Genomic DNA, 12,522 nt, shown 5'->3' with positions numbered 1-12,522 from the left:
GTGGTATTTTATCTCTTTTGTGGGGGAAAATCTTGAGAACTTGGAATTTTCTGACCTACTCTCCACCATCTTCCCAGAATCCTCTCTAGTCTTCATCCTTGACCTTAGCATTTGACAATGCTGAACTTCCTCTTTATTTCTCCCCTGCCTTCTAAATTCCACTGGTTCTCTTTTACTGTTTTCTTCCCACTTCTCTTTATCCTTTACTGCTTTCTCGCCCCCACCTCAACGTAGGCATTCAAAAAGCTTCGTCCCTAACCTTTTCTCTTCTCTCTATACCCTCTTCCTCTGTTACTTCGTTCTCTCTCACAGACTCAACTATTACTTCTAGGAAGATAGCTTCCCAAACTCTCCGTCTACCCTTACTCCTAAATCTCTGGACTTCCCTGTCCAAGTCTACAGGTCACCTTTTTCTGGATGCTCTTCAAAGAACCAGATGTCCAATACTGAATTTGTCTTCTTATTTAGCGTTCCCAACAAAACCTATTCCTCTTCATTGACTTCCCTATTTAACCCCTTAGATCCAAAAAGTCACTAAGTCTTGTCACACTTTTATCTCTAAAACATCTCTCACATCAATCCTTTCCCTTTTAATTCTTACTGTCATCCCCGGCAATTAAGTGGCACAGTAGATAGAGTGCTGGCCTAAAATCATGAACATTCATCTTCCTGAGTTCAAATCTGGCCTCAGATACTTAAAGAGCTGTGTGACCCTGAACAAGTCACTTAACCCTGCTTACCTAAGTTCCTTATCTGTAAAACGAGCTGGAGTAGGAACTGGTAAACCATTACACCAGTATCTTTACCAAGAAAACCCCAAATGAGGTCACAAAGAGTTAAACACAACTGAAAAAATGACTAAACAACGTCATCCCCTTGGTTTAGCCTTTCAACGTCTGTTACCTAATCTAGTGCACAATAACAGCAACCTCCTTTACCAACATCTCAGCTTCTAGCTTTTAACTACTCCAATCCAAACCACAGAGTGTCTCTATTGCTTAAAAGAAATTTTCCAGTTTTAGCTCAAAACAATCTTGCACTCCAGCAAACCTGCAAGAATCACCATTTATTTTTATTTTTCGGTTCAGTTATTCCCTATCCAAGGCTCCTTCCCCCATAGCTAAAAATTTTATTTATCCTTCAAATCTCAGTTAAACTGACACCACCCTTCTTCCAGTCTTTCATGATCCCCTCTAGGCAGAGGTGAGTTGTTCCTCCTGTCAACTCCCAAAGCCCTTTGCCATCCCCTTTGTGGCACTGAATCATTCCTTATCTTGTAGTACAGGTTTATACCTTTACGTAAGTCATGTCAAAACAAGCTAGCAAAAGTTTAAGGATGTCTTCAGCCAACAGTTTCAGAAATGTCACTATTTATTTTTATTTCAGCATGTTAACCTGTAAAATGTAATTCAGGTGAAATAATCATACTACTAGAGCAAAGAGAAATTCTTATATATTTGACTGCAAAGATTTATGTTAAGTCAGGCACAAAAGATCTTTAATAAAAGTAGTTCTGTTCATCACAGACAAATTACAAGCTTTTTAAAAACTGTGGCTAAGTGATAATTTGGATCAAAAAACAAATGCTCAAGATGCTAAAGGCAACTCCAGTAGTACTTCTAAAAGTGTTTTAAGATATATACTGTCACAGAAAAATGTAGATACAGCTATTATAGGGAAGCTTACCATACTATAATTATTTTAAATATTAGAGGGATAAATGAAATGACTGAGGGATCTATTGCCATTAAAATCCTAATGTATTCATTCTCTCAGTAGTTCTTTACTGGATAATATTCTTTAATAAATACTTTATAAAGGGACATATTAGGAAATAAATGGGATATTAAAAATTATCAGTAACTTCTAAAATACAATAAAAAAGTTAAATTGTGTTTGATACTCAATATTCACACTTAAAATACTTTACATTTGTTAACTGGTACACTAAAATAAAGTAGCACAAACAGTCATAATTTGATTTTCTAATAAAAATAAAATTTGACACAACTAGAATTTCTATGTTATCTTCAAACATCTAATTTGACATTCACATGCTATGTGAATGAAGGAAGACGTAACTAGATTTAGAAATACAAGAGACATACTTCTGGGCAATAAGAGCTACACAAAGACTGAAGAGACTTCTTAACGGCTACATAATTAAAAGTCTGTATATCTACTCCTAACGTTCAAAATCAATTTAAAAAAGAAAAAAGAAACTGATAAAAAATCTAGTTGACTACATTTAAAATGATCTTAAAATTTTACATGAATAAATTCCCAGGGGGGAAAAAAACAATGGATATTAAACTCTAAAACTTCTCCAAATTTCCCTCCTCCAATCTTTTTTAAGCTCTCTGAGGTCCCTTCCAGCTCTAAATTACTATGATTCTATTACAACGAAAAAGAATCCGTTTTTACATACCTGTACTCTACACTTATGTATGTTTTGTGTTCTGCTTTTTTATTTCATCTAATTATTACTGTGCATCAATACAAAACATGATCAGTATATCAACAAGGATTTATTAGGCCCCTACTATGTGCCAGGCACTGTACTAACTACACAAAGAAAGGCAAAAAGATAATTCCTGCTTTCAAGGAGCTTGAAGTCTGAGGGTGAAAACATACAAACAACTACTAAGAAACAAGATGGATGGATGGATGGATGGATATATACAAACACACTAAATTGGAGATAACCAATAAAGGGAAAACACTAACATAAAGGGGGATAGGAAGGACTTCTTGCAAAAGGTAGGATTTTGCCTGAGAAACCAGGAGGCAAAAAAGAGGAGGGAGCGTTCCAGAACACATATTTATCATCTTCAATAGCCTACTATGGGTTCCATTCTCACTAACTGGCCACTTCGACTGTTTTCGTTTGTTTTTTTGTTTATTTTAAACACTAGATCTCAAGTCAAAAGACCTAGATTCAGGCCTCAGTACCATTGCTCACCGTTTAAATGCCTTACTAAGGGACCTAGAGTCACTTTAAGTCTTGATTTCCTTGTCTATAAAATGAGGTTAGACTAGATAGTCTATTAGTTCCCTTCTTAACTCTAAAAAACTATGATTCTAAAAACCAGGCATGAATTTTCTTTAAGGAATTACTGTTTTTATTTTGAATTACTGGAGGGTTTATAACATGTTACATACTAACAGAGAGGATTTATTTACAGTACCACAAACAGCATATATATTTATCAACAGCTTTTATCAGTACTGAAAATTAACATTTATTTTTGTTTTTAAGAGTTTAATAGAAATGAAATACCCTAAATTTACTTTTAATTTATATGTCTTTAAATTGTAAAGCACGGTTATACATTTTTCTATATGATGATGACTTATGTTGGAAAGTGTAAGGACACACAAAAAGGGATTTTAGCACTGAATTCATGTACTTATATTAATTCTTTATATATTTTTGAATTCCTAAAACCAAAACCTATAATTTTATTAGCAAAGGAGAATTTTTTAAAAATAAAAAGTGTTTATCAGTAATGTTTCCTACACATTTTGCCAACTGTAGTGCTTTTCCTCTGGTATTTTACATATCATTAATAATATAGCAACTATTATGTGTCAGGCACTGGGCTAAGCACTTCACAATTATTATTTCATCTGATCCTCACAACAACCCTATAAAGTAGATGCTATTATTATCCCCATCTTAAAGATGAGGACACTGAGGTTAACAGAAATTAAATGACTTGCTTAGGGGTCACACAGCCAACAAGTGTCTGAGGCAATTTGAATTCTGGTTTTTCTGACTCCATGCCTAGCACTTTATCCAGTGCACTACCTAGCTGCCTATTATGCAATAAATTATGTAATATTCAATTTTATACATTTAAAGAATGAGATAAAAAGTTTTACTATTTGCTAGTATCCATAGCTACCAATATTTTGTTTAACACAACATAAAGAACATTTTAATAACAAATTAGAATATCTCAGGATTATAAAGCAGGGAAATATTTTCCTTTGCATAACAGAAGCCTTCAAAATGAAAAGTCTGAATCCTGACGTACAAAACATTCTATATGGTCGGACTTTGTAGTGAAAAGTAAATGTTCCAATCTAGGTCTAGTAAGAAGTGAACTTAAGTGCTTACAACACAGATGGTAGCACTTAGTGATGAAGAATAGTAACATTTCAGTGTAACTGCTGATGTAATGTCTAGGTGACTGGAGAACAGAAAATAGCTTGTCAGATCTATAACGATAAATCTAGAGCTCTTATACTCATGTCCTATAGAATAGCAGAACTCCTCAGGTATAAAAGAAACAATTAATATCAAGGTACAGTGAGTGGAGGTGTGGAGTAGATATCAATCATGACGGCACGCCTCTTTCCTGGAAGAGAGTGTCAAAGTTTCAAAAATTAAGCAAAATCAATACTTTAAATGTATGCCATGCACAGATCCATTCACCACCTTAAACCCTGCCATCACTGGAGATTTTTTTTTTGTTTATATATTTAATTTTACAATAAAATAAAAAGGAAAACAAGATCAGTTTTACAGAAAGTCTACTGCTGACTTTCCTGAATCTATCCTAAATATATCACCACTAGGAACAGTAACCTATTCAATAAAGCTGGGGTTCTTAACCATTTGTGTGTCATGGACCCCTTTGGGGAAACTTATGGAACTCTTCTCAGTTTTTAAATGCATAAAATAATACACATGGAATTACAAAGGAAATCAGTTATACCAAAGTACAGTTATAAAATGATTTTTTAAAAATAGGTACATGGACCCTAGGTTAAAATCCCTACCATTAAAAGAGGTATTTTCGTAGCCCGTAATAAAATAATCCTATGCTTTTAAAAAAATTTTATATACTAGAAAATATTTTTAAGTTGTTCAACCAAATCATCTTTAAATTAAAAAATCAGTTACCTGTTAAAGAAGTCAGACCCATACAAGTAGCTGCTAGTGCCACTCCTAAGACTGCTGCAGCATCCTCCAATAACACCACATTTGTACTGGGATCACGACTTTCCATCACTTAATCATTTGAAAATGAGAAAAACAAACGTGAAAACTTCAGAAATCTTAACTGTGCATAGCATTTTAAATATACATTCTAAAACTGTGGTACAAACAGGAATAGCGTATTTATAAAGATGTGTAGGAATCTCCACATTGGGCAATAAGACTTTTTTAGTTTAAATGTAAATACTGGCTTATACAATTACAATTCTACAAGAATTTACTAAATACATACTGTGAACAAGGCATTATGCAAGGTCACAGGAATACAAAAGAACAAAAGAATCAAAAATCCTAATACTTCCAAAAATAATCAAGAATATGGAAAAATACAAAAGATTTATGTCAAAATTTGTAAGGTTCAATTTAAACAACAGTTTATTTACTTACAAATGGTACTGCGCTACATTATTTATGCACACCTCTATAAGGAATATATAACCACAAAAAAAAGGGAATATATGACCACTAACAAATTTAATTTTAAATTAACAGAAGGACAAAGAAGTAATTGATCTAGTTTGTAAGAAACATACCATACTTGTAAAATGACATTCCTTTAGCTTGAGCACTCCGTCGAAGTTCATTTATAGCAACAAGGAGAGTTGCTGAAAACAAAAGCATTCATGTAAAATGCGCCTGTACTTGTACTTCACAAATATACACAGAGTAGTTTACAGTGCAGTGAGATTAATTTCACACAAGGACCAGAGAAGGAACATAAGAATATGACTAGCACATATTGAATGAACACAGAACTTTGTATGGCAAAGAACTAGATGCTGTCACATAGCTGAAGTTTTCAAAGGGAATTTATAACCATGCTACAAAACTGTTCCCTAATTAACAACTGTGCTAAGCACCTCAATCTAATCAGTCCTTTATACTTTTATCTTCAATCTCCACTATATTACTTAACAGGTACTGATATGGTGCCTTAGGCAGGCTATAAATGCTAATACTGTTATTACGACTATTATTGTAACTTAATGAAGAGCAGACACTCAGATCTCTTACATCCTGTAGAGGCCTATGTTAATAGGAGGGCTTATTAGCAGAACACTATGTAAAGCAAAAACTCAATAAATAGTAACTAAAGGCCAACTAAGTTTGGAAAAACTATTCTCAGGACTTTAAAGAGCTAAAAATGTCCTAAAATATAATTAATATGTAGGAATAACAATGTATTTTGTGAGTACATACCTCCTTCAGACACCAATGATCCTGCTAAAATACAGTAAGCCTAGAAAACAAAAATTTTTACAGTAAAGAATGAATATTTCAGTGAACAGTCATAAGTCTATTTATTTATCAGTTTTGCAAAACCTAAAAATGGAACACAGATCTTAATTCCAACAGACTACTCAGGTCTTTATACAAAGCTAATCAACTAAGTATCATGAAATGCACAATACCTGCATAAGGGAAAATGCCCTTCAAACAAAAGCTTTAGAAACTGATTATGTTTGAGTTTTATTTTAAAATTTTTTCAAGAGGACAATTCTAGAATTTTTGCCTTGTCAAATTAAATTTATTCAGAAAGCTTAACATAAAAGTTTATAAAGTAGATGTGGAAATATCTACTTAACTATTCAAAAACAGACTAGAAGTTCCACAGAGTCTGAAGACCTAGACAAAAAATTCCAGCTTTGCCATTTACTACTTGTCACCTCTCTCTAAGCCTCACTATTCTCATATGTAAAATGAGGGCTTGGAAAAGCTGACCTTTAAAGTGACTTCCAGCTCTACCAGGTGATCCTGTAAGTCTCAAGTATCTGTCTAACTAAAAAAATGGATCATGGGCAGCTAGGTAAATTTCAGATGGAAGAGACAGAGTAGATAACCTTGAGTATCTATCCCATGATATTCCAAGTTCATTCTAAGTGGGTATTTTAAAGGGTTAAGGACTTTTAAAAAATGGGTCCCTAAGGAAAAAAGGAGGAAGATCAAACGTACAGAGGAGAAGGATTTCTATTCTTTAACTCACAGATCCTGTTAACTGGTTCCAGTAGCCATTCAACAAGCAGGAACATGACATTACTCTCCTGCCCTCTACATATCACTCACAGTCATAGAGCCAGTCCAGTCCTCAGTAAGAAGAAAAAGGAAGAAGACAGAAAGATACTTCTGTGTTTCTTCTCATTTTACCATGATTAACGGGATCAGAAAATGTGAAATTAGAGAATATTCAAGAGATAATGAATGAAAGAGTATGCTGTTGTTTTTTTAAAGATGAGTTGTTAGCTGCAGGTAGAAACAAATTACCACAATGTTAAGACCACAAAAATGTAAGTCCATCTCCCCAATAAAGGGAGGATAGGGAATTTCACCAAAGGACTTCAAGATATTACACTCCACAAAAAAAGATTCATGTCTTGGTAGGTACTTCTAGATTTTAATTATTATTTAAAACAAAGTCAAACTCAACTAGGTCACAGATATGTTGAGCGCCAATTTATCTCCCAGAACACAGCTGAGTCTCTAAGAGCGCTAAACATGCATTTTATTTTCCAATTAGCCAGTTCCTCAATATCTAATTTTGAACTAGTCATTGTACCTCCTTGATTTCATATACCATAGATTACACTTATATGCAAAGCAGACAAATGCCAAAAGAACAAGGTATCTATAAATTAGTCTAAATTACTCAAAATCAAGACATTATGTATAAATTACATTATTACCTTTTCTAAATAAAAACTAGTCACAAATGAAATGAGGAAAAGTCCAATATCACAAGTTCACTATTAAAAATACATATCTGGATAACAATCAAAAATCATTCATTAAGTACCTATTATTAGGTACCAGATACTGTGCTAAGTAAGCGCTGGGGATACAAACAGAAAGAACAAAACAATCCCTCCTCTCACGGACCTTACATTTTAATGGGGTAGATAAGGCCTGCTGAGCTTTGCCATCCACTTTGCTGCTGGCCCTTAGTCCCACTGAAAGCAGAACGATTTTCTTTTTCTATTTATATTCCCAGTGCTTGGTACTTTATTTGGAATACAGTAAGTATTCATTCAGTAAATGTTTTTTCATTCATTCATCAGAACATGTCCTCTGAAATACAACCACATTTATAAAACTCTAATATCATGTAACCAGTCTATAAGGCATATGTTAGCTTTAGTCAACAATTGCAATATTAAAAAGAAGTTCTAATGTATTTTTAGTTTCTTAAAAAAAAACACTATTTCATATGACTAAAACCAAAAAAGATCATGTTACCCAGAGAAGAGATTCTATAGGCTGAGGATGAAGTAATCCCATGATTCCATGGTACCAAGAAAGTCCTGCACCCATCATAAAAATACCAACGCCACTAATTAATGAGGCAATATAACGCATATTTGAGAAACCATACCTAAAATAACATAAAAAATAAAATTGTTAATACAGAGGAAAAACCTTCCTTTTTATACATTTTTTTAAAAATCTCAATGAAAATGGAAAAGAAATTAAAAAAATATCTGGGTGCATTTGTCATAGTCTGATACCTCATTAAAGTTAAAGTGCTAAAATCACAACTAATCATAAAAAACAACACTGGAACTAGAAGTGACTACAAGTTCCTTGAAAATATATAAAGTAAAGTGAACACTTTAATTTAGATATTTTTCTAATTCTTTTTCATACAACCTAATTTCATTTAATCAAACTACTTTAATATTATGTACCACAGGTGCTAATGAAATTAATTTAATCCTTTTTTAAAAAGCATTCAGATGTTTAATGAACAGGATAGCATTTAAGTTTCCTTCCAATATAGTTTCTAATTGAATTCTTTAGTCTTCATGAGCAGTTTAGGATTTATATTATCTTAAATTTGATCTTGTATACTTGTTGATTCTTAACAGTGCAACAAATTACAAGCACTATTACTATGCTTATAAGCTTCAAGGTAGGTTTTCCAGTTCCTTTTATATTCAATTTTTTCATCTAATTTTTTTTTTAGCATCTTTGGACAATGTATTCGTGAACAGCTAGAAACAAGGAAAGGAGGACTGTGACAGATTACAGCAGCAAAAGAAATTTATTTACAAAGTACTTTTTCTGGAAAAATTACTTCCAATACCTAAGTCTTAAGAAGATCTTGACTGATAAATGAAAATTTAAATCAAGGACTTTAAAATGAAAACTGCTCTCTAAATTATTGTTCAGAAGAAATTTTTATCCCAGCATTAAACGGCTTCATGCAGAGTTATGAAAGGTCTCTAGACCAGGGTTGGGAAACCTACAGCCTCAAGGCCACATGTGGCTCCCTATGTCCTCAAGGGCAGCCCTTTGATGAAATCTAAACTTCACAGAACAAATCTCCTTAATAAAAGGATATGTTCTGCAAAACTTGGACTCAGTCAAAAAGCCACACCTGAGGACCTAGAAGACCACAGGTTCCCCACCCCTGCTAGACACACAAAATCTGAGAACCAGAAAGAATCACAGTGACCAACTAAGCCAACACACATCGGAAAAAGTATTCTTTCAACAATATCCAGACAAAAGGTCATACAGACTCTGCTTAACAGTTTCTAGGAGGGGGATGGCTGCTATCTCCTGGCTCTAACTGAACTAATTTTTCACTACATCAACATCTAATTCTGTTCCTTCCATCCATTGTTCTTGGTTCTTCAAAAGCTAAAGAGACTAAATATAACCTCTATACAACAACCTTCAAATACTTGCTAATATCGTCCTATGTCCCTTTCCCCCTCAAAAAAAAAAGTCTTCTCTTCTTCATGCTAAACACCTGATAAAATGTTGTGACATCAACCTATCAATTACTTAACTGACTTAATTGCATGCCGCTCCTTCTCCATCTACATGATACATAGCACCTATGGAGGGTAGTATCAGGACATCTAGAGTATTAATTTGAATAGAAATTTGAAATTCTTAAGTCATAAGCTGGCCAGAGCCTAGGAAAAGAAAAGCAGTGCTCTGCCTTTAACTACAAAAAGAAGCAAGGTCTAAACTATAATGTATTTTTGGAATGTTCTTCCCAAAATCTAATATTTGTTTTAAAAAACAAAATATACTTTTGTTTTAAAATTAAGCATCCACATCATTTAAAATTTCTCTATTACTATATAAGTGGAATTAAAATATAACTACTGTATTGAATTATTAATGATATAATGGCAGAATCAAAGGGCTCTGAAAAGAGAAATTTTAAATCTATCCAATGTGCATTATATACACAAAAGCAAAATAAATGACATGGGGAAAATTTAACAGCAGCATTTTATCATGCTGATAGTTTCACTAGCTCTGATAGACTATTACCCCAAAATCTAAATCTGTATTACAAACATGAGGTTTGGTGTGGAACATGGGTTTTACTGATTTTCAAATATGACGAAGACAAGGAGAATAAAAAATTTCAAATTTCTATTTCAAAAATGACCCTTGCCCTTACTAATCTGATACAACAAAAATAATCGATCTAATGCATGTTGTCATTTTTCAGTCATATCCAACTCTTCAAGACCCCATCTAGGATTTTCTTGGTAAGGATACTGCCACTTCCTTCTCTGGCTCATTTTTACAGATGAGGAAACTGAGGCAAGCAGTGACTTGCCCAAGATCACACTGTTAGTCTGAGACCAGATTTGAACTCAGGAAGATGAGTTTTCCTGACTCCAGGTCCAGCATTCTACCCACTGCATCACTAAGCCATCTAAAGTTATTGCATTATTTTGGAAAGTAAGAGTTAAGCACAGAAATTATCTGAAATAGTCACTCATCTCAAATGAATAATTACCCCAAAAGGAAAAGAAAAATAAAGACAATGTACTTACGGATGAGTAGGGTTTGGTGTCCTTATAGACTGAGAGATGCCTAATGCTAATAAAGCCTATAAAGCAAAGAAGAAATATGTTACATGAGTCTGCATTGTTTCAAGACAATTTTTTGCATCATTTACATAGGAAGTCATTAGAAACAGCAATAACTAGCATCCTTAAGTATGCCTCAGTATCAAAGAAACTTTAAGTAAAACCTTTAAGTAAACCTTCTTGAAAACTTAAGTTTCTCCTTTTAAATGCCCACACTTTTAAAAAATATAACCATTTTAAATACGTTTTTAAGAAGTCCTTGGATTTTTTGAAATATTCTAACTATGGCTGAACCTTTTGTCTTTGAATCCCCAATGCCTAGGCACAGTGCCCAGTACAGAGTAGGATACCTAACAGATGCTTATTGAATGACTGATTCTTCATGATTTAGGGCAGTGGTATCAAATTCGAACAGAAAATGGGGACCACCAGACTGTCCTGGACTGTGACTTCAAAAACTCCATATTAACATTACCTATGTTCTATTGCATTTTTATTTGTTAAATATTTTCAAACTACATTTCAGTATGATTTGAGCAGTGGCAACAATTCCATGTTTGACACCTGAGATTTAGAGCAGCGTTAGGAAGCCACACATAACGCAATGTTCCATAACACACAATGCCCTAAGGGCTCTGGACAATTTGACAGAGATTGCTACATACATTTTTTCTGTTTTTTATGCTTTCTCTATCTCCTCCTGTTTGTACACAGGTGCTTCCTTAACTTCCCTTTTTTAATCCACCATGGGCTTTGAAATAAGAGAACTATGGCTGTGAGAAATGCCAATCAAATAACAGTAAAACAGGTTTATGAGAAATTATCTTATGAACGCAGGAATTTCATTTCATTGACTTCTATCATCTTTAGTTTTAACTGCTCAAAGACCTTTTCTTTCTGTCTACTCTCAGGTTCTTTTGGCTGAACAGGCAGGTGGAGTGATACTGTGCAAAACATTGTTTGGCATACTAGGCATCTGAGTTCTTTGTAATTTTTCACTATTGTAAATAAACTGTAAATATTTTCCCACAAATATATCATTTTTTCCTCTCATTATTTCCTTAGGAATACTTCCAAGAATGGAATTACTTAACATATTGCTACAGTTGCATACTACAAAAAGGTAGGACCAATTTGCACTGTCACCGATGAGTGTACTATACCCATCTCTCGATAGAGATACCAACAATTAGTTTCAACATTATTTATCGTTGTTAATGAATGTGAAAGGATATCTTGTATATTTTTGTGGTCTATATTTATTTATTTAATAGTGGGGTCCATAATTTTTTCAAGTACTTATGTACTAGTTTTCTTTTTCCAATTTCTATTTAACACTTTTGATCATTTTAATCTATTACAGACTGAGTACCAGAAGACTAGATTTTGTAACTACTTCCCTGCAAACTTTTAAATTCAAGTTTTCACCTATCATTTATTTCAAATATTCATCCCATTTTGTTGTTTTTATTTTTGCTTTAGTTTTTAATGCTTCTAATTGTATAAAAGTCTTTTTTCCTGATTCTTATATTACAAACCCATAAACTTTGTCCCTGATAATTCCTTCTTCTATTAATTCAAAAGTGCAGAATTTATATCTCCTTCAAATTTGGGATAAACATAAGGATTACATCTTTTAAAAATTTAATTAATTAATCTTTGAGTTTACTGTGCTGG

At 33.3% G+C, this 12,522-nt stretch overlaps 1 protein-coding gene across 1 annotated transcript in view; it reads right to left on the bottom strand.

The window, feature by feature from the left end:
• The window catches only part of SLC30A9 (solute carrier family 30 member 9), an 88,556-nt gene that overhangs the window by 33,928 nt on the left and 42,106 nt on the right, over nucleotides 1-12,522 (bottom strand). Inside the window, exons 10-14 of the mRNA XM_072620606.1 lie at nucleotides 10,810-10,865; nucleotides 8,240-8,375; nucleotides 6,209-6,248; nucleotides 5,542-5,613; nucleotides 4,913-5,020 (exon numbers count right to left, since the gene is read on the bottom strand). Coding sequence (XP_072476707.1) covers nucleotides 4,913-5,020; nucleotides 5,542-5,613; nucleotides 6,209-6,248; nucleotides 8,240-8,375; nucleotides 10,810-10,865 — 412 coding nt within the window. The remainder of the gene's footprint in view (nucleotides 1-4,912; nucleotides 5,021-5,541; nucleotides 5,614-6,208; nucleotides 6,249-8,239; nucleotides 8,376-10,809; nucleotides 10,866-12,522) is intronic.

The sequence above is a fragment of the Notamacropus eugenii genome, chromosome 6 (genome assembly GCF_028372415.1).
Source record: "Notamacropus eugenii isolate mMacEug1 chromosome 6, mMacEug1.pri_v2, whole genome shotgun sequence".
In the NCBI taxonomy this organism is placed as follows: domain Eukaryota; kingdom Metazoa; phylum Chordata; class Mammalia; order Diprotodontia; family Macropodidae; genus Notamacropus; species Notamacropus eugenii.
The sequence above is the reverse complement of the archived record's forward strand: the minus strand, read 5'-3'. Positions and strand labels throughout refer to the sequence as shown.